The following is an 18,369-nucleotide window of genomic DNA, read 5'->3' as shown; positions in this document are numbered from 1 at the left end:
ATGTGTATACTGTTACCTATTCAAATTGTTTACAATACAGCTGAGCCGGTCGTTCTACAGGTATAATTCTCCGAAAAAATTAACCAAATGTGGTCGCTTAATGCGGTATGTCGTAGTAAACAATGTCGTAAAAACCAATGTTTGCGATAAAGCGGTCATATAACATTCAGCCAGGACCTGCCTGCCTGATGACTGCCTGATGTCGCCATAAACGGTTTTGACTGTATTAACATTATTATGTTTTCATTGCCATTTCCAGTACTGACACAGCGCCAGCTCCACTGCACATACTTGATGGAGTGTTATTTGTGGGCGGCGTACAACCGGGCTACGTAGTCGGTGGCAAAGTTGGGTCCAAAGCACCTTTCCAGGGATGCATAGCTGACGCTACAATAAATGGCAGGATGCTTAACCTGCTCGAACCCTTCAGTAATAACAGCGTCATATTTGGCAGATGTGGCACAACAACTACAACAGGCGGCGTGCCCCCAGGTAAATTACTTTTTAACCATATCAGAGCCGTATAAGATTTCGTAAACTAGTTTCTTTCTTTTAGTAATGTAACTTTTAAGAACATTCGTATGCCAAGTTGATTTCGACTATCATATTCTTCTAGCTAGTAATTACAAAATAAACTACATATAAAAAAGATTTTTGAAGTAACATATCAGGATGACCTCCAAGTTTTTTACGTACATAATGATTAACAAAAATTTTATTATACTAATGAACTATATCAGATCGCTTGATCTGGGCGGCACCCGCGCCGGTCGACGTGCTTCCCACGCCCACGTCACTGCCGCCATTGGCCACACCTGCCCCAGACGTTGTAACCGTTAAAGGTAAATCATTATAAGTATTTGTTCTTAACAAAAACAATAAATTCGACCGACCGATTTTATTACTTTACAAATTCAATGCTATTCTCAATCAGTTAACAATGAAAGAAGTACTGTGACAATGTCAGTCTATTTTTACAGTTAATCCAGAAGAAAATGAAATCGTGACAATGACACCTACAGCACCGCCAACTACAACAAGAGCGCCATTCAAAATAACAACGACGACCGTCCGACCATCCACCACCACTCGAAGACCTCCGCCCCAGCCAGAAGCTGGGTGCGCATTGGCTTATGACACACACTATGGCTTTGGTGACCCTTCAGAAGGATACAGATTCGGTTGGTTAATTAAGCCGAATGTTATTTTAATTCTTAAGCCAACAACAAAATTACTTAAAATTATAAAATGTTTTAGTGGCGTTTGCTTTTGGAATTATTTTACTGTTGATTATAATATCATTTGGACCAACACTTTTCAATTGCAGGCACTCGCAATGACAGTCGCATAGAATATTCCAAGTTGCCAGGCCGCCAGCGGGAAGGGTTTGACTTCACGATCACCTTCCGTACATTCGACCAGCATGGCGGTCTTATTTTCTACGCCGAGGCTGATAAGGCCCCTGGCCAGTTCTTAGCATTGTATATGAAAGACGCAAAGGTACATAATATTGAAGTTAAATTATTCATCATCATTTCCCTGGCCTTATCACACTCCCGCGGGGTCGTCATACTAGGTTTTACGAGTATGAACCATAATTTTTTGGCTTAATTTTTACGATCAGCCGCCTACCTGCTGCCAAGCCTACTTATATATGCCATTAGTACTGTTTGACAAGGATATTGACGGGAACGACCCGGACTAACAGGACTCAAACGAACTTTTACGGAAACCAATGAGATTTTTCCATACACATGGTAACATTTACCCTTTTATTCTATGTGGATGCTCGATGGTCAATTTTGACTAACGCTGTCAAGATGACATTGTTTGTTATCATGTCATAAGTCACAACATGTTTCCATTTCGATGTTTTTTTTTAACGGAATGTAAACAAAAAATTTAGTACTTCTGTTAAGTCACAAACAATTGTATGGAATTGTATGTCTGTAAATCATAAATTAAGGGATACAACGGTTATCTCAAAGATAAATAGTTCAAAGGCGTTTATTTAAAAGAAAAGAATTAAAACTTGCTCTCAATCAATTTGTTTTGCGAAAAGCTAAAAAAAATGTACTAAGCTAACTAAGACAAGTAAAACAAATAAACAAAGAGGCTATGGGAGAAAGTAACATGCGTAGTTCCAGTATACTGATCACACAAAGTAAAATTATAATTAGTTTTTCTAAAATATTATCCAGTAAAAAAGGAATTTCACGCGAAGGCTATTTTTTTAAAGCATGCCATTTTATGTATAAAAACATTATTTTTCTAGCTTCATTTCACATTCAATTGCGGTGGAGAAACCGCTTTCGTACAATCAACACAAACATATAATGGGACAGAATGGCACACAGTGACCTTAGTCAGGAAAGAAGGTCATGGAAAATTAACTGTTGATTCAGAGCGCATCGGGGAAGCTAGTGTTACATGCATATCACCAGCTATTTTAACACCACCATTCTACTATGGAGGTCTCGGCAATTTGTCTTCTGGAATCCGCCAGAATCTCATGGTATGTATTTTTTGATATTCTCAATATGCATCTTTGTATTTAAAAAGACCATTATTTTGAAAGCAACAATTAGTAAATGTTTGCGGAAAGTCAAAAGCTAACAATTAGAATGTAGTCTGTATTGCATTCAAAGAGCAATAAGCTGTATAACTGATGATAAGTAATGACTGGTTTAAATATATGACAACTAGAGACTTTATTGGGTATGTTGTTGATAAAAATGTTGGAGTATGGTAAATTAAAGAGATGACGCTGCTCATTTGCCTTCTGTTTGAGAAATATAAACCAATTCATAATTTTTTTTTTGATTTATGACCAGGACTTCTACCAGCCATTTAAGGGATGTCTAAAGGGACTGATGATGAACGGACAGTATGTTACTGACATTATGTATCGTGTCAACTCACTGCGTTGCACTGACAACATTGAACCTGGTGTCTACTTTGGTCCATCTAATAATGTTCACAGTAACTATTTGAAGGTTGGTTTAAATAAGTCAAATAATAATACATTTCTTATGTTAAACCTCTATCAATTTTAGATAAAAGATTTTTTTATATTAATATTAAAGGAGATTCCAAACTGGTAATTGGTTAAGTATATATACAATATCAATTGATTATCTTTTTGTTCATTTATATTCTAAAATACTCTCTTCTTAGGATAATAGTTGTGTACAAGAAATGAAATATAATTTTATAATTTGCACCTTGTAGTAACTATACTTGACACTATTAAAATTCTAGCTTCTCGAAAACTTCAAAGTTGGCTTTGAGATTTCCATCTCGATGGAAGTGAAGCCGCGGAATTCCACGGGTTTGCTGTTGAGTGTACACGGCAAGCGAGATTTTATGATCCTCGAGCTACTGGAGAATGAGGTTATTGCTAATGTTGAGAATGGAAAGGGACCTTTCCATGCAAGTTATAAACTAGGCAATAAGTTTACACTATGTGATGGGAATTGGCACAAAATTCATGGTAAATATCTATAAAATCTTTTTATATTGATTCGTAATCTTCATCCTGAAGTCTCTGTCCATCAATTTCTTAACCACCTCTCTAACAAGTCTTACAATAACTGTTTATATAAAAAATATTGCATTCCAATATTGATGATAACATTTAAATTTCAGCTGTAAAATCTCGGCATGTGGTTTCCGTTGGTGTGGACGGCCACTTTTCCGACGCTGGTCTGGGACAGTCTGGTTCCACGGACACCAGATCTGCGCTTTATATCGGTGGACACGAGCGGCCGATATCGAAGGTGCGTGGCGTTCGGTCTCGCCGTGGCTTTACTGGCTGCATCAGGAATATCGTCATCAGGGAAACACCAGTTCAAATACCCCTGACTGCCGCCGGCCGTAATACCCATGTTGGTGTCTGTCCAACTGATTAATATTTTTCTTCAACTCTAAACCTAAATGTATTACTACATAATGCATAAAATTTAATTATTCTATCAAGTCCATTTCGCTTCATGACGAAGCATTTTTTTATTTATTGTATAAAATATATATATATAAATATATATATATATATATATATATATATATATAAAATATATTCCATTGAAATGGGTGACATCTTATGATATATATCATATATATATATATATCATATTCTATTTATATTGCTTAACAGCCTTCATAATTAAAGCCATAAAAATCAAATACAACTGTAATAAATTCTATCTACCTAAAACTGTAATAAAATTATCTATCCATACAAAACATTCAGTGTTTTATTTACTAAAATTTATCGCCACTTGGAAAGAAATATAAATTCAGGCCTAGCCAGCCTTATACTCGTATAATGTTAACATGTTAATATTATAATAACCATGGATTGATGATGGATTAAATCAAAAATGTGATTTAATTAAACTTCAATGAACGGTACACAAAAAGAAAGGTATAAATAAAAAGAAAGAATCGCAAAAAAATATCATCAACCAATCGATGGCTCCTACGAAATAAGGGCCAATGTGCAGTTTGATAGCTTTTCAGGAGAGGCTCTCAATTACAACCATATAGGAAAATAGGCCGCACCGGCCCTTTTACTTCAACAAAAAATACACATTTATACCTGTAAATGTGTATTTTTTTAGTGCATGTTATTAACTAATCTAAGAGGTAGCTTTTAACACAAAAAGTAAAAATCATCAATTTAATACTTTGGCCCTTATACACAGGACCCATCACTATGTCTGTCTGATACCTTGAACACTACGTGCACCCAGCAACTCTCTGCCGTCTGCACTTGGTCATCTAACCACCTGCAGGGAGCGCCCTACGCTTCTGCACCCCAACAGTAATCTCCATTCCAGAATTTCTACCTTCCTCTCATCTGAGATCCTCATCATAGCAGGCAGGTTTTCTCCTATTAATAGTAGAAGCGTTGCTGGAGTTTCTTCCGCCACTTCTTTTCCCAGCGCTAACGCTTTCCGAAGTGGTAGTAATGTTAGCTGTATTAATCATAGCAATCAGATAATAGCAACCGATCAAGCCGAGGTTCGGCCCTCTCGGGCACCCTTGAATCGGAATGCTAAACGCGTAATGAGTGACAGCCCAAGCCGAGGTCCCCTCTCGGGGGCCCTTGTGCCCAGTCACTCCATGGAGCGTCCACCGAAGCGACCTAAGAGCTCGGTGACCTCCCAATCCGGTAATAATAACGAAGTAACAGCCCGAGCCGAGGCTCCTGAGGGAGCCCTCGAGCCCAGTTACTCATAAACGAGGTTTAGGCTAAGCGCCATCTGCGCCCGGCCACCTCAAGCCCGGTGAAGCTGTAAATGCCTCTTCAAGGCAAACAGTGACGACTCAGTCACAAAAAAAAAAAAAAAATCTGAGATCCCATCTTATATATTTGATTCGTCTATTAAAAATTAGTTAAGATGTATTAAGGTATTAAATATACCTCAATGTTAAAATACAAGTTTCCTATCCCTTTAGTTTTAAGATACTACGGTATGATTTTAAAAATGGAATCATAACTAAAAAAAAAAACATACCGACATGAACATAAAACATTACAATAAATAAGAATAACTATCAATAAACAATGTATAATTATATTTTTTAATTTATAGAATAGAAAACTTTTCCGAGCGATCGTTTCTATCTATTAATTTAAACATTTAAAATTTCTGAATTTCTTATTTTTATTAATAAAAAATAGTCATACATTCGCTTTAAATATTGTGTATATTTAAAGCGAATGTATGACTACTTTTTAAAGTGAAACTTAAAAGTTTTTTTAACGTTAACACGGTCAATGTTTTATAATATTATCTGGCAAGTTACAACCGCCCACATTCTAATCATCCAATCTCGAGCAAGTTATTATTGCGCACTTCATTAGGTGTAAACATTACAGGTATTAAGCTTATTTACATACGATTCATCTTCGGTACATCGCATGTAACGTGTGTCAAAGTGCAATTCTTTATCGTTAAAATACTCAGCCGTAGGTAATTATAGAAGTAATACATTGTTATTTATCAATGTTTACGGGTATGTCGTTCTTAATTAAAGCTGTTAAATGATTAAGTTTGAAGACGCAGTGCAATTGCGTGGTAACATGTAAGGTACCTATGTGTTATCTTGAAATGTTCCTTTAATATAAATATATATATATATCAAATACGAATTATATTTAACTTAATTTGATATCTAGAAGGATGGATTAAAGATATATACACGTACTTCTTATGTATTGGGTATATATTTATTTATATTACACTTTTAAGTTTTTAATAAGTTATTAATTAATCATTACATTATAAAATTGTTTAAGAAAATTCTATCATTCTTGACATATTAATGACTTCTATTTACACATATGGAATTGGTAGCTTGTAAATAATGAATTTGAAATAAAATCTATTGATTTAGACTTTGATGATATTCAAGTAATTATAGATTAAATTATAATCCTATTGTGAAAGCTGGCTAAGTGTAAAGATGCACTCGCAATAAAACTTCATGTTTTATTTCTAGTTATACATATAAACAAGCTCACTTCATCTTACAGAAACATATCATATAGTCTTAGGTATGCAAAATAAACAGCAAGCGATATGTTACGCTGATATAGCACTCTAGTAGTCGTGGAGACTAATAGCTTATTGATGCACTTTCGGTTAGAATTATCAATCATTAGACATCATTTTTTTTATAATGAGAGTCAATTGAATCAATATTTTTATTTTTGTCTCTGAAAAACAATGGACACATTAAAAGTATACATTTTTTTAATTATTATTATTTAGCTGACAACACACACTAAAAAATCGGATAATAGATTACGGACATTCATTATTACATGGCTATACATACTCTCAAAATACTTACATCTAACTTACCAATCTGTTTGTTCTTTCCAGGACTAACTCACAAACATCTGATTCATTTATTTGTCCGCAATGCGAGCTTGATAATATGAATTATAATTAAAAAAACAACCCTTTGTCGCGGATCTTCGTTTCGAGGGCACTCCCCTGGTTGTCTCAACCAATACTGATAGTATTCTCGGCGTTGACATATCGAATGACGTTCAGTTTCGTGGTCATTTGGAAGATAAACCCAAGCTGGCCTCCAAAAAACTGGGTATGCTCGGCAGTGCGAAGCAGTATTTCCATCCGGGCCATCGCTTTCAGCTGTATAAGGCGCAAGTTCGGCACTACATGGAATACTGCTCGCATCTCTGGGCTGGAGTACCCCAATACCAGCTTCTTCCCCTTGACCGCATACAACGGAGAGGCAACGACCAAGTTCTTACTGATCGGCTCTACACTCTGGCGTTGCGGAGGAGCGTTAGTTTTCTCTGCATTTTCTACCGCATCCACCACGAGGAGTGCTGAGAAAAATACTTTGGAATAATTGCTGCCGCCGAGTTCCGTTATCGGATGACACGACAGACCGCCAGGTTCCATCGCACCATCTCGATGGCTGGCAATCCACAACCGTGCGGTTTTCGCGAAGCTTTCTACCTCGTACAGCTGCGTTGTGAAATGGTCGGACCTCCCTACTGGACCTAGGGTCCTTCAAGAGGCGAGCGTATCGCCATCTTAAAGGCCGGCAACGGATCTGCGATTCCTCTGGTATTACAGATGTCCATGGGCGTCGATGAACACCTTGGTGTTCCCGCTGCTCGTTTGCCCCCTTCTCTTATAAAATAAATATTAATATAAAATACACTGTAATTTTTTTATTACCCGAAACAAAAATCAGGTAGAATACATTTATAATTTTAAATAATAGTCATTATTTTTTTACTCAACGATAATGAAGTTAATAAAAAATTTAAATTTAAAAAAAAGCTATAAAATCATGGACATAATACTTTTTACAAACAAAATACTACGAGGCATTTTATTAATGAATATCGCTAGGCCGTAACGAGGTGAAGTGAGTAGGCTGGGAGTACGTAAACGTCATTGCGGCTTTTTATGAATAGAATGTGCGGAAATAATTATTACAAGCGATAAATATATCAGTATGCGCGTACGCACATTGATATATTTAAGTTTATCTAGTAAGACCAATAATTAGGTTTTATGTAGGATAATTTATCGATTTTGATTTTTCATATTTTTGTTTCTCAAATTTATAATTTTTGTTTTCTGATAATTACAAAAGAACTATGTATAATACTGTATTTAAGCTAAAAAAAAAAGTAGATTAACAAGATGATGGTGATACAAATAAAATATTCACTAATTTAAAAACCTATAAATAAATATGGTACAAAAAATATGCTTAAAAAACAACATTTAAATAAGGTTTAGGTTCAATTTTAAGGATATTTAAGTGTATGATTATTCTAATTTTTTTTTATATTTATGTTTATTTTGTTATATTTCTAACGCTACGAGGCGGCTACGAAATAATGCGTTTGTGGGACGAAGAGATTCGATTGTAACGTGACATGAAAGAACATGAGTTTATTTATTTATACCACCATCTCATAGATTACTTAAATCCTATATACATATATACACTATAAATAATACATAATTTCAAATTTAATTTGGTTGATACTATAAATCGACTTAATAACCTGAATACGCCGAAAGAGCGAAGCAACAGCTGTCCATAGACATCTGCAATTACAGATGCTTTGCCTACCCTTAATCGACGGAGGACGGATAGAAAAAGGATATATGCCCGTTCTTTTGCATCCCCTTCAAAATTCTTCTTACATCTAATCGACTTCCCCTTTCTATCCTATCCATATAAGAAAAGGATGGGAATGAAAAGGAGACTAACATCAGGCCTTCGGCACTCAGACTTATCTGATGAAACTCGAAATTGCTTGATTTTTACACCAGTATAGTCGTGGTATTTCACCGGGCGAGTTGGCCGATTCGTGCAAATTAAAGAATTGAATATAGGTACCTTATATAAAGTTTTTCTGATGATGTTTTAATTTCGATTGTTACAAAGTTTAAAACAATGAAATAATTATATATTTGTATCGACAACCATGGATTTCTACTGCTACATAACATAATGACATACCTTACATGTTTCAGTAGTGGAAACAGTAAGAAAACACAAAGAATGTGCGAGCCGATATTTTCAAAACCGCTCCAATATTAACACAAACATATCAGTTGCCGTGACATGAAAACTTATCGTTAAAATTCGTACAGAATCAAGATTGCGTACTTCCCAATTCTATTTCAAGTACTATTTAGCTCTATATTTCAAATAATAATAATATTTCTAACCAGAAATATTTTTATAGAAGATTTCAAAAATATTTCAGTTTGTAAACTTGCAACATTGTACGCGCTTATCGATTTTTGCACTCGAGACATATTACCAACTATAAGTGATAAAAAAGTTCACCAAATAACGTCATGTAAAAATTTTATAATAATTGGAAGGTTCCCGAATTCAACAAATTCAAATTTTCAATATAATTAAACTTAAAATTATAATTCAAAGAATGTATTTGCTACACTGGTGTGTTTTAAAAAAAAAGGCGGTCTGCCACAAATCAATGTAGGACCGGTACGCATGCGCGCTGGATATAAGGGGTTCTCAAATAGTATCTAGTACTTAGGCGCCCTAAAACGTGACCTGGTCAATACCTGGGAGCAGTTCGGTATTGTCTGTTGACATTTACAGTCGTTTCAGTCGCTGGCTTATATCGGTGCGCTCATGTAATTTATTCAGATATCCCCTTGTTGGTTTAAAACAACTGCGGTGCGATATTTCGCAGTGCTTCGTGCGAAAGTGCGATCGGAAAAGTGAATTAAAAGAGAAAACTCTAAGAAGCCTTCGCGAGCCAACATAATGGGTGGTAAGTTAAATTCCTTTAATTCGTATGAAGTCCTCCATTTTAGTATATTTCAACTATTATTTTCTTATTTAAACTTAATAAAACTCGAAAAATTTTTTTTCATAGAAAATTTCAGTAACAATATGATACCGTAATATTATAGAACAATTATGAGATTCATTGTAGCTAAGTGATCCGGAATACTTTCTTATGGTTCCTGAGGACTTGATTCGAATACGGGGATGTTATTTTTACAGTTTAATTTTTGTTCATTTTTACACTTGTATTAAAGATGCATAAAAAAGGTGTATTTATCTTTGAAATTAGCGTCAAACCACTTTAGCAGGGAGTTTTAACGAATTAAAAACTATAAATATATATAGGTGCTACGGGAAAATTTTCTGAAAACTGGAACAAATCAATACGCACCAGATGTCGACAGGCTCAATACGCCGCCGCTTGCAACAACAAAGGAGTTGTCAGTGCAATTGCAGCCTTTACTTAGCTAAAAGAGCTAAGTTTAACTATTTATTATTATATTGGTATTTTATCAAAAATATTAGGTTTCTATCAACAATTTTAAATATTACACGATAACGATACAATTGTGATGTAAGTTGACTTAAATAAAATTTAACTATTGTTTTATTTCATCATGTTTCGTATCTAATAAGTAAGGTTTTAGAGAAAAAAAACCAACCACATGCGTTACTACTTGAAGCATATTTTTTCAAAAATATCTTAAATAATGTAACCATATTGTTGGTACAAATGAAAAAAAGGTACGTAAATGCATTATAAAAGCGAATAATTTGGAAAAGGTCTGAATGTGAAATATGGGCAAGCGGTGCAACGCCCATAAATAATGCACAACATTGGAGCCACAAGTAGGTTGGTTTTGTAAAAAAAAACGCCATTTTATAGCATCATGACTAATGATATTTAGTTTGAAAAACAAGAAAAATAATCCTATCTACAAAGCTCTAGAAGAATAAAACGGTACGCGATTACCATACGGTTAAACATCAAAATTCTTTGCATTCGATTTGTTTTTTTATTGTTTTTCGTAGACGTCTACTCAGACACAGGATTTTTACTTGTACCGGAATTAACTTTAAAAGTTTAAGCAGTCTGATAATTCTCCGATATACTTAATGCGATATTTAAAGTTTGCACTCAATGAATGAGTTTACACTTACGTTTATATTTAACAGAGTTCTTACGCTGAAGGAAAACATCGTGATGCAACCTGCACATATCTGAGAAGAAATTCAATGATATGTGTGAAGTCAACCATCCCGCAATGGGCCAGCGTGGTTGTCTATAGCTTAGTCACCCCTAACTTGGGGTAGGCTCCGAGCCACTCACTGGGGACGTATAATGACCTGATGATGAATGGGTTTAAAGGACTACGGAAACAAATTGCGATTGCCACAATTTACTGCAAAACAGTATAAAAGGATTACTGCATTCCGGTTTGAAGTGTCCGTAATGAAATAACTGAGCGATGGAGAGGAGAGGTATCAGGGGACGAGAACGATCCTTTGTGTAGTTGCTTTTGACACCATTTAGCATTATCATTTCTTTGTTTTGCAATTTTCATAAAGTCATGAATGTAAATTAAGCATAGAATTGTTCATATAGCTGTAAAGGCGTCACAATATATAAAAAGTAGACAGCCGATCACCTGGTCGTAGGTTCGAATCCCGGCGTTCTACTGTCGTGAACCAGAACCTAGCCTAGATTCTAGAGCTTAGTTATAGCGGCTACAAAAAAAAATGTATCCAAGAGTTTCCTCTGCCGAAACACCTGTACAAATCTTTTTATATCTCATGAGAGATGACGCTATGTTTTTGTTTCGAGAACGAAATTGACATACATTAAATGCGACTTGTTTACAATTTTAGTAATAAATGCGCATTGTTAAATAAAATCTGAACCCCTCTCAAGCCCAAGACAGCTATAAAGCAGTATTAATAGTTGGTGTACATTTGTTTGTTATCGAGCCGCGCGCAATCCCCGCTCCCGGCGCAGCGGTTGCATTCGCGGAAGAGCACGACGCAGCGCTTGACGCTTTTTAATCGAGATAATATATTTATCGATCCTTTTATTTACTCAAGTATGTAATATAAACAATCATTGTTATCTTTTCAAGTGTTTTTATTTGAAAATAGTGCAAATATCTTGATATATTTCAATTCGAAAGTATTAGTGCGGGTCGGGATCTGCACGTTTTTAAACTACACTGAGAGTATTAAATTTAAATTTCCTTGCAGACCGCGGCAGGATGTACAACGAGCGGAATAATAGTCGCAGCAACAGCCGAAACAACCGCATGTCCGGTTCCACTGGGTCTGTGGACCGCGATCGCGATCGCAATCGCTCCAACTTCAATCACATTCGTAGACCAATACCCGTGCGCCCTGTCAACCCCGTGAATGAAGTTCACTTCTACGAGGAACCAGCGGAGAACTTCTACCCGGCTAGGTCGCCCATGGGTCGCCCACTCTACTACAGCGGTACGTGCTTATAAAACTTGATGTCATATGAATACATTACCTTTAGGTGCGATAACTGCGCATTATGTGGGGGTTTAAATGACAACGTAGTGTTACGGGCGTAAACAAAACGTACTTTTATAACCACATCACAGTTGTGTGACCTCCAAATGTTACAGACAGCCTTGATCTTAACGAAAATCTTGTTGTGCTATTTTTGTTTTTTCATGTTATCGGTCACATTCGTTTCCACATTTAAAATACTTTACAATGATTGAAATATGTTATTCAAGTACGAATAATGATAATGTTTAAGACGTAGTTATATTTTCTGCTGCATTGATTTTTTTTATAACGAGAACGCATTTCAACATACATGTACTTATAGTACATCTGAGCTCGCGCCCAGCCGATCAATTGATTTATATATACGCGATGTACAAAACAAGCTGCGCTTCTCCACGCTTGCGCGTTGCGCTTCCAGGTCCCGGAGCGTCCTGCTTCGACGTCCTAGACCTACTTTTATACCTAGAGCAATTTAATATTCTAGCGCGTGCGTTACAACCTACTTTCAACTTGTCAATAAATTGCAACATGGCGCTGAACTTTGGATTTATCATAGGAAAGCTCTTATGATTCATCTTTATTATATTACTTAAACATTTCAATCTTATCTTGCAATTTATCTTTGGTGACGAATAATTTCATAAGATGGTTTGGAAATAATTTACAAAGGCGTGGATTAAACATTTAATGTGATAAGTTCATATTGGTTTTCAAATCGCGTTAAATTTAAATCTGTTATTGTTAAATTTAAATCCGCATTTGTTACGGGTAGTCTTACTGATATTATAAATGCGAATGTTTAGATGGATGGATGGATGGATGTTTGTTTGAAGGTATCTCCGGAACAACACGTCGGATCTTGATGAAATTTGGCATAGATGTAAGACATAGCCTGGAAGAACACATAGGCTACTAATTAAGATTTTTTTTTTATTTCGCGCGGTCGACGTCGCGAGAGGTAACTAGTTCCGAAATAAATATAAAATAATTTTGACTGGATTTTTTTAAATTAGGTGTGCGAAATGGCACGTGAAAATTATAACATTTGGCAGTTAATGCAGCCAAGTTACTTTACGTTTTTAGTACGTGCTACGGCTCAATGGCTAAGGTTTACGTGCGTTTTAACTGTGTACGAGTCTGAACAAACTGTTACTTTTATTTTACGATGTTCTTTTCGGATATGTTAATTAATGTCAAATTTTATTTAAACTTGAGCGCGTTGTATTTTGAACAAGCAAATAAGATTTAGTTATTAAACCTTATCCTAAACCTTAATAGGCTTTATATGCAATAGGATTTAGTCTTTACGCGTTAAGATGATATACGAATTGCAAATCTAAATCGTGGAATCTACGGGAATTATTTTCAATATATCCTATTTTGTAGTCTTGTAACATAGCGTTTTGAATCACATTCTTGCTGACAACAATACCATCGGAATATTTATGCCAAAGAGCTGATACAGCGTTAGCAGAAGCGCCCGCCGAGGAGTTCGTAACAAAGTATCGGATAACATTCCAGCGAATTCCTAAAGCTTACTCTATAGTTACGGCGTTACGTTTCGAAATATAAAATAACATCCCATTCTGGTTCGATGATTAGAATACAATCCAAACTGAATCGCATCTTACATCAGAATGATTTACGGTACTAATTTATACAGCTTATGTCGCTGAACTAAATGAAATTTTATTCGTTGGCAATAGTAAATATAAGAACCACTTACTTAAGAAGAATATCGTTACCGAGTGACAATAAATTCTGCAAATTACTCGTAATTTTAAAAATAATTACGTCTCAGTTTGACAATGCATTTTAATATGATTTATGAAGATAAGTCTCTGTTGCAGCTCAAAACAACATGCCTGGTCTGGGGATGGATGAATACCATGAGTATAACATTCGCCCTCAAGGACCATACGGAGGGCAACAGAGAGGAGGTGGTGCATATGGCGCAGGTGGTGCATATAGCGCAGGAGGTGCATACGGCGCAGGAGGTGCATACGGAGAGGGGGGTGCATACGGAGGGGGCGGTGCGTACGGAGGGGGAGGTGCATACGGAGGAGGAGATGCATACGGAAGGGGAGGTGCCTACGGAGGTGGAGGTGCATACGGTGTAGGAGGTGCATACGGCGCAGGGGGTGCATACGGTGCAGGAGGTGCATACGGTGCAGGAGGTGCATACGGCGCAGGAGGTGCATACGGCGCAGGAGGTGCATACGGCGAAGGAGGCGCATACGGAGCAGGAGGTGCATACGCCGCCGGAGGTGCATACGGCGCAGGAGGTGCATACTGCTCAGAAGGTGCATGTTGTGCAGAAGGTGCATGTGGCGCTGGGGCTATGTATAGCAGCCAATGTGCATGCAGCGGCATAATTGTATGTGGTGAAGAAGCTGCATGCGGTGTAGGAGCTGCATGCGTTTCCGGAGCCGCATATGCTTATGGAGCTGCATATGATGCCGGCGCTGCAGGTCCGGAAGGCGTTGCGAATGCGGAAGGTGCTGCATGCGCTGAAGACGCAGCACGCGTTGAAGGCGCAGCATGCGATGGTCGCGCTGCATGTGCTGGAGACGCTGAAGGCGATGCATGTGATGAAGGCGCTGTATTTGCTGGAGGCGCTGCATGCACTGACGGGGCTGCATGCGCTGAAGGCACTACATGTGAAGAAGACGGTTCATGTGAGAAAGACGGTGTATGCGCTGAAGAAGCTACTTGCGCGCAAGAAGCTCTTTGCGCGGACGGCGCTGGTGAAGAAGGTCGTGTGGAGGGAACAGGAGCTGGAACTGAAAAAGAAGGCGCTCTGGGCGGCGCAGCTGCTGAAGGTGAGGGCGCTGCGGGCGGCCTAGCTGTAGAAGCTGACACTGAAGAAGAGGGTGCTGTGGGCGGCGTAGCTGTAGGAGTTGGAGCTGAAGAAGAGGGCGCCGTGGGCGACGTAGCTGCAGGAGCTGGAGCTGAAGAAGATGGCGCTTTCGGTGGCGTAGCTGCAGGAACTGGAGCTGATAATGCGGGCGCTGTGGGCGGCGTAGCTGCTGGAGCTGAACGAGGGGCTAGACCTAGATCTCCAGCGTAAGCACCTATTTTGCTATGAATTAGTAGCCATCACAGGTGGGCACAGTTAATCAAAAAGTTGTCTTCGTTTATCGTTGATTCGTTAATTAAAAAGTTAACTTCGTTAATCATTGATTTGTTAACTAAAAATTTAACTTTGTTAATCGTTAAATTCTCGAAAATTTAACGCAAGTTAAAGTTAATCGTTAAAAGTTAACCATACCAAAATAATACTGCTTTTGGAGCTGACAGAAATAGGTCAAACAATTGTAAAGAAGATCGAATTGCTCGAACTTTTGTTCATTGAATTTACAATTTCACACTTATTGTGGCGACACTTGTTTCACTATTAATTCTCAACATATTAATTCGATCTTTTCACACTTGATTATTTTGATTGCAATGGAACATGGAGTCAGTTAGTGGTATTTTTATCTTAAGCATAAGACAAAGTGTAAAAGTATGAATAGTAAAAATGTTTTCGAACCTTTTGATTTTGTCCTGTTCACGTCTTTCCCGGACGCTCTGATGCATCACACTTGCATGCGAACTTCACATGTATCCATTATGAACTCCTTCGTTCGCCATTCGACGCACTGACACTCGCCGAACATAGCTGAACTTACGAGCGTGGCGTGGCGCGTTATTTAAACAAAATGAAAGCACGTCTCTAAGTTTACATTAGTAACGATTAGCGGACTAAATTAACCGAAGTTGAGTTTAACGTAAGTTAACAAAAGCGTTGACACTATTTGAAGTTAAACTTAAATTTAATCTGTTAATCAATATGTTTACTTCGTTAATAAACGATTAACGGACTAACGAGTCAATGCCCACCTTTGGTAGCCATCCATCGTAAAATTTACATTTATTAACTACTAAACATGATAGAACATTGACAAACACTTGTTTCAGACGCTATCGGAACGGCAACTATCCTCGTCATATCCGCTTCCCAGTTAACGCTTACGGCGTGGTGGCTCTTCTGCCGCCACCTCAACGCTTCTGTGTCGGATGTCACGTACCATTGGTATATCTTATATACAAGGGGATAAAATATTATATTCATTAAATTGAACTCTCATATTTTTATTTTGAAGTTTTCCAATAATTTGAATGTTTTTCAGGGTAATATGAACATGCACGTCAACATTTGCGGGGCATGCAACATCCCGATGCACCGTAGTGGCAATCCATTGCGCAACTACCAGCAAGTGCGTAACCCGATTCGCCAGCACCGACTGCGTGACCAAATGCCGCTGCGCGACCAAAACCCGCCACGCGATGACAACCAACCGTCTCCCCCTGAGCACTAGTAACTACTTTTATAATCAACTATTCCTTTATTCAGTTAAATTTCTTTTTGCTCTATTGATGTGGTTTTTTTTTTCATAGCAATATCGCGCTGGGCGATTTGGTGATTCCGCCTCTCAGCCAAGAGTACTACCCGCCAAGATATTATCAGAACCGCGTCAGTAAGTATTAATAAAATTGCAAATTTAAATATAAATGGCAAAAATAATTACATATGTTGTTAAATTAGCAGTAGTAACGACAAAATAACTGAGGTTGACACGTGGTATTATTACAGTCGTTTATGGAGAGCCGTGCTTCTGCCCGCTGCCGAACTTAATGGTGGACTTCGGTATCGACTATGAGATGCCGCCGCCGGACGTGATGCTGCGCCGCTGCATCCACAACGTGCTCTCCGCCGTCTGCAACACCTGCGTCCCCGGATGCTTCATTCGTCCTTATTAAATAACCAAATTCAATCCATAAAAATATTGATGTTGTAAAATAAATGTTGGTAAAATTAATCGATATCAAAGATATGATTAAATTTTATTAGATGTAAGCATGCTTAAAAACTCAAATATATATTGAAGTAAACTAAATGTTTACTTGGTGTAATAATCTACATATTATAATAAATATAAAGATATCTTCCTAGTATACTATCGATATTATGATTGCTTCTAAATGTTGTATCTAGCTTTAAGGTTTTATTCAAACAATAAAAGCATCGGTGTTAAATAAGTGTTTTATTTATAACCCTAGTATGTTATTAATTTACGCATAGAAAACACACGTACGTGAGGATCATACAAATATACTTAGGTACTGTTATATGTATAGGTCTACCACGATCTGATGGCAAAAAAAGTTTAAAAAATGGCGATTTTCATATGGCAACAAAGAAAAAATGACATCTGTCAACTGAAATTACGAGGAATTCTTTTTGGTTTGGGTTAAAATTTCCTTTAAAAAGTGATGAAAATGTCGAAGAAACCTCTTCGATCGCAAGCAAAAATATGGTTTTCAACGTTTAGCAAAGAATACTTGATGAACAATGTGCAGAACAAACACAATCGTCGATATTAGGCTATGTGCAAGCGTTGACTGGCTAGTAGGAATGAAACGTCTTGATATTTTGGTTTATTGCATTTTTCGTGTGTATTAATGTGTGTTTCAATAGACTTGCAAGTCATAGAAAATCTTAATCTCAAACTAGCTTTTACCCGCGACTCCGTCCGCGCGGAATAAAAAAACATTTTTTTTATTCCATTATTTTTACATAGGAATGTCCGTCTCCTAGTTCTAAGCTACCTTCCCATCAATTTTTAGCTAAATCAGTTCGACCGATCTTGAGTTATAAATAGTGTAACTAACACGACTTTCTTTTATATATATAAAGATGAATGGCGAAAATCTTGTAAACATGTAATAAAAATTTAAAATCAGTTCATAGAACAATATCGATAAATTGAGATGCAGGAGAAAAGTTTTATCATAAATAATGCGTGAGGAAGACGTCTTCTCTTCGTCTTCCTATTCTGATGAAAAATTTTTAATGGATGTGCAGTATTTGAAACCATTTTCAAGTTCTGATAGTCTATAATTAATTAATAAACTCAGGAACAGAGTAATTGGAATTTTCATCTAAATTTCAAACCC

The 18,369-nt window shown here is 37.0% G+C and overlaps 2 protein-coding genes across 7 annotated transcripts in view; both read left to right on the top strand.

Annotated features, from left to right (window-relative positions):
• Positions 1-3,997, top strand: part of LOC106717210 (laminin subunit alpha) — a 28,970-nt gene extending 24,973 nt beyond the window's left edge. Inside the window, exons 55-62 of the mRNA XM_014510944.2 lie at positions 260-492; positions 741-842; positions 981-1,181; positions 1,328-1,500; positions 2,276-2,515; positions 2,835-2,996; positions 3,262-3,493; positions 3,649-3,997. Of these exons, the coding sequence (XP_014366430.2) occupies positions 260-492; positions 741-842; positions 981-1,181; positions 1,328-1,500; positions 2,276-2,515; positions 2,835-2,996; positions 3,262-3,493; positions 3,649-3,911 (1,606 nt within the window). The 3' untranslated portion in view covers positions 3,912-3,997. The remainder of the gene's footprint in view (positions 1-259; positions 493-740; positions 843-980; positions 1,182-1,327; positions 1,501-2,275; positions 2,516-2,834; positions 2,997-3,261; positions 3,494-3,648) is intronic.
• Positions 3,998-5,896: 1,899 nt separating this feature from the next.
• Positions 5,897-17,267, top strand: LOC106716994 (glycine-rich cell wall structural protein 1.8). Of its 6 annotated transcripts, XM_045686168.1 has the most exons (8): positions 9,603-9,823; positions 12,079-12,321; positions 14,217-14,306; positions 14,346-15,432; positions 16,330-16,444; positions 16,542-16,729; positions 16,810-16,889; positions 17,006-17,267. In XM_045686168.1, exons 1-8 carry the CDS (start codon positions 9,817-9,819, stop codon positions 17,170-17,172), a joined length of 1,977 nt encoding a protein of 658 aa, XP_045542124.1. In that variant the 5' UTR covers positions 9,603-9,816; the 3' UTR covers positions 17,173-17,267. The 6 variants fall into 6 exon arrangements, with proteins under 6 accessions (XP_014366166.2, XP_045542123.1, XP_045542122.1 ...); XM_014510680.2 differs by lacking the exon at positions 9,603-9,823 and adding an exon at positions 5,897-5,981 and having other exon boundaries at positions 14,217-15,432; XM_045686167.1 differs by lacking the exon at positions 9,603-9,823 and adding an exon at positions 6,029-6,093 and having other exon boundaries at positions 14,217-15,432.
• The last annotated feature ends 1,102 nt before the right edge of the window (positions 17,268-18,369 follow it).

This window comes from Papilio machaon, chromosome Z (assembly GCF_912999745.1).
Source record: "Papilio machaon chromosome Z, ilPapMach1.1, whole genome shotgun sequence".
NCBI lineage: Eukaryota > Metazoa > Arthropoda > Insecta > Lepidoptera > Papilionidae > Papilio > Papilio machaon.
This window is presented reverse-complemented; position numbering and strand designations above follow the sequence as displayed.

Coding starts and splice junctions, on each gene's coding strand:
- LOC106716994 (XM_045686164.1), top strand. Junction 12,322..14,216: donor TCGCCCACTCTACTACAGCG/GTACGTGCTTAT, acceptor TCTCTGTTGCAG/CTCAAAACAACATGCCTGGT. Junction 15,433..16,329: donor GCTAGACCTAGATCTCCAGC/GTAAGCACCTAT, acceptor CACTTGTTTCAG/ACGCTATCGGAACGGCAACT.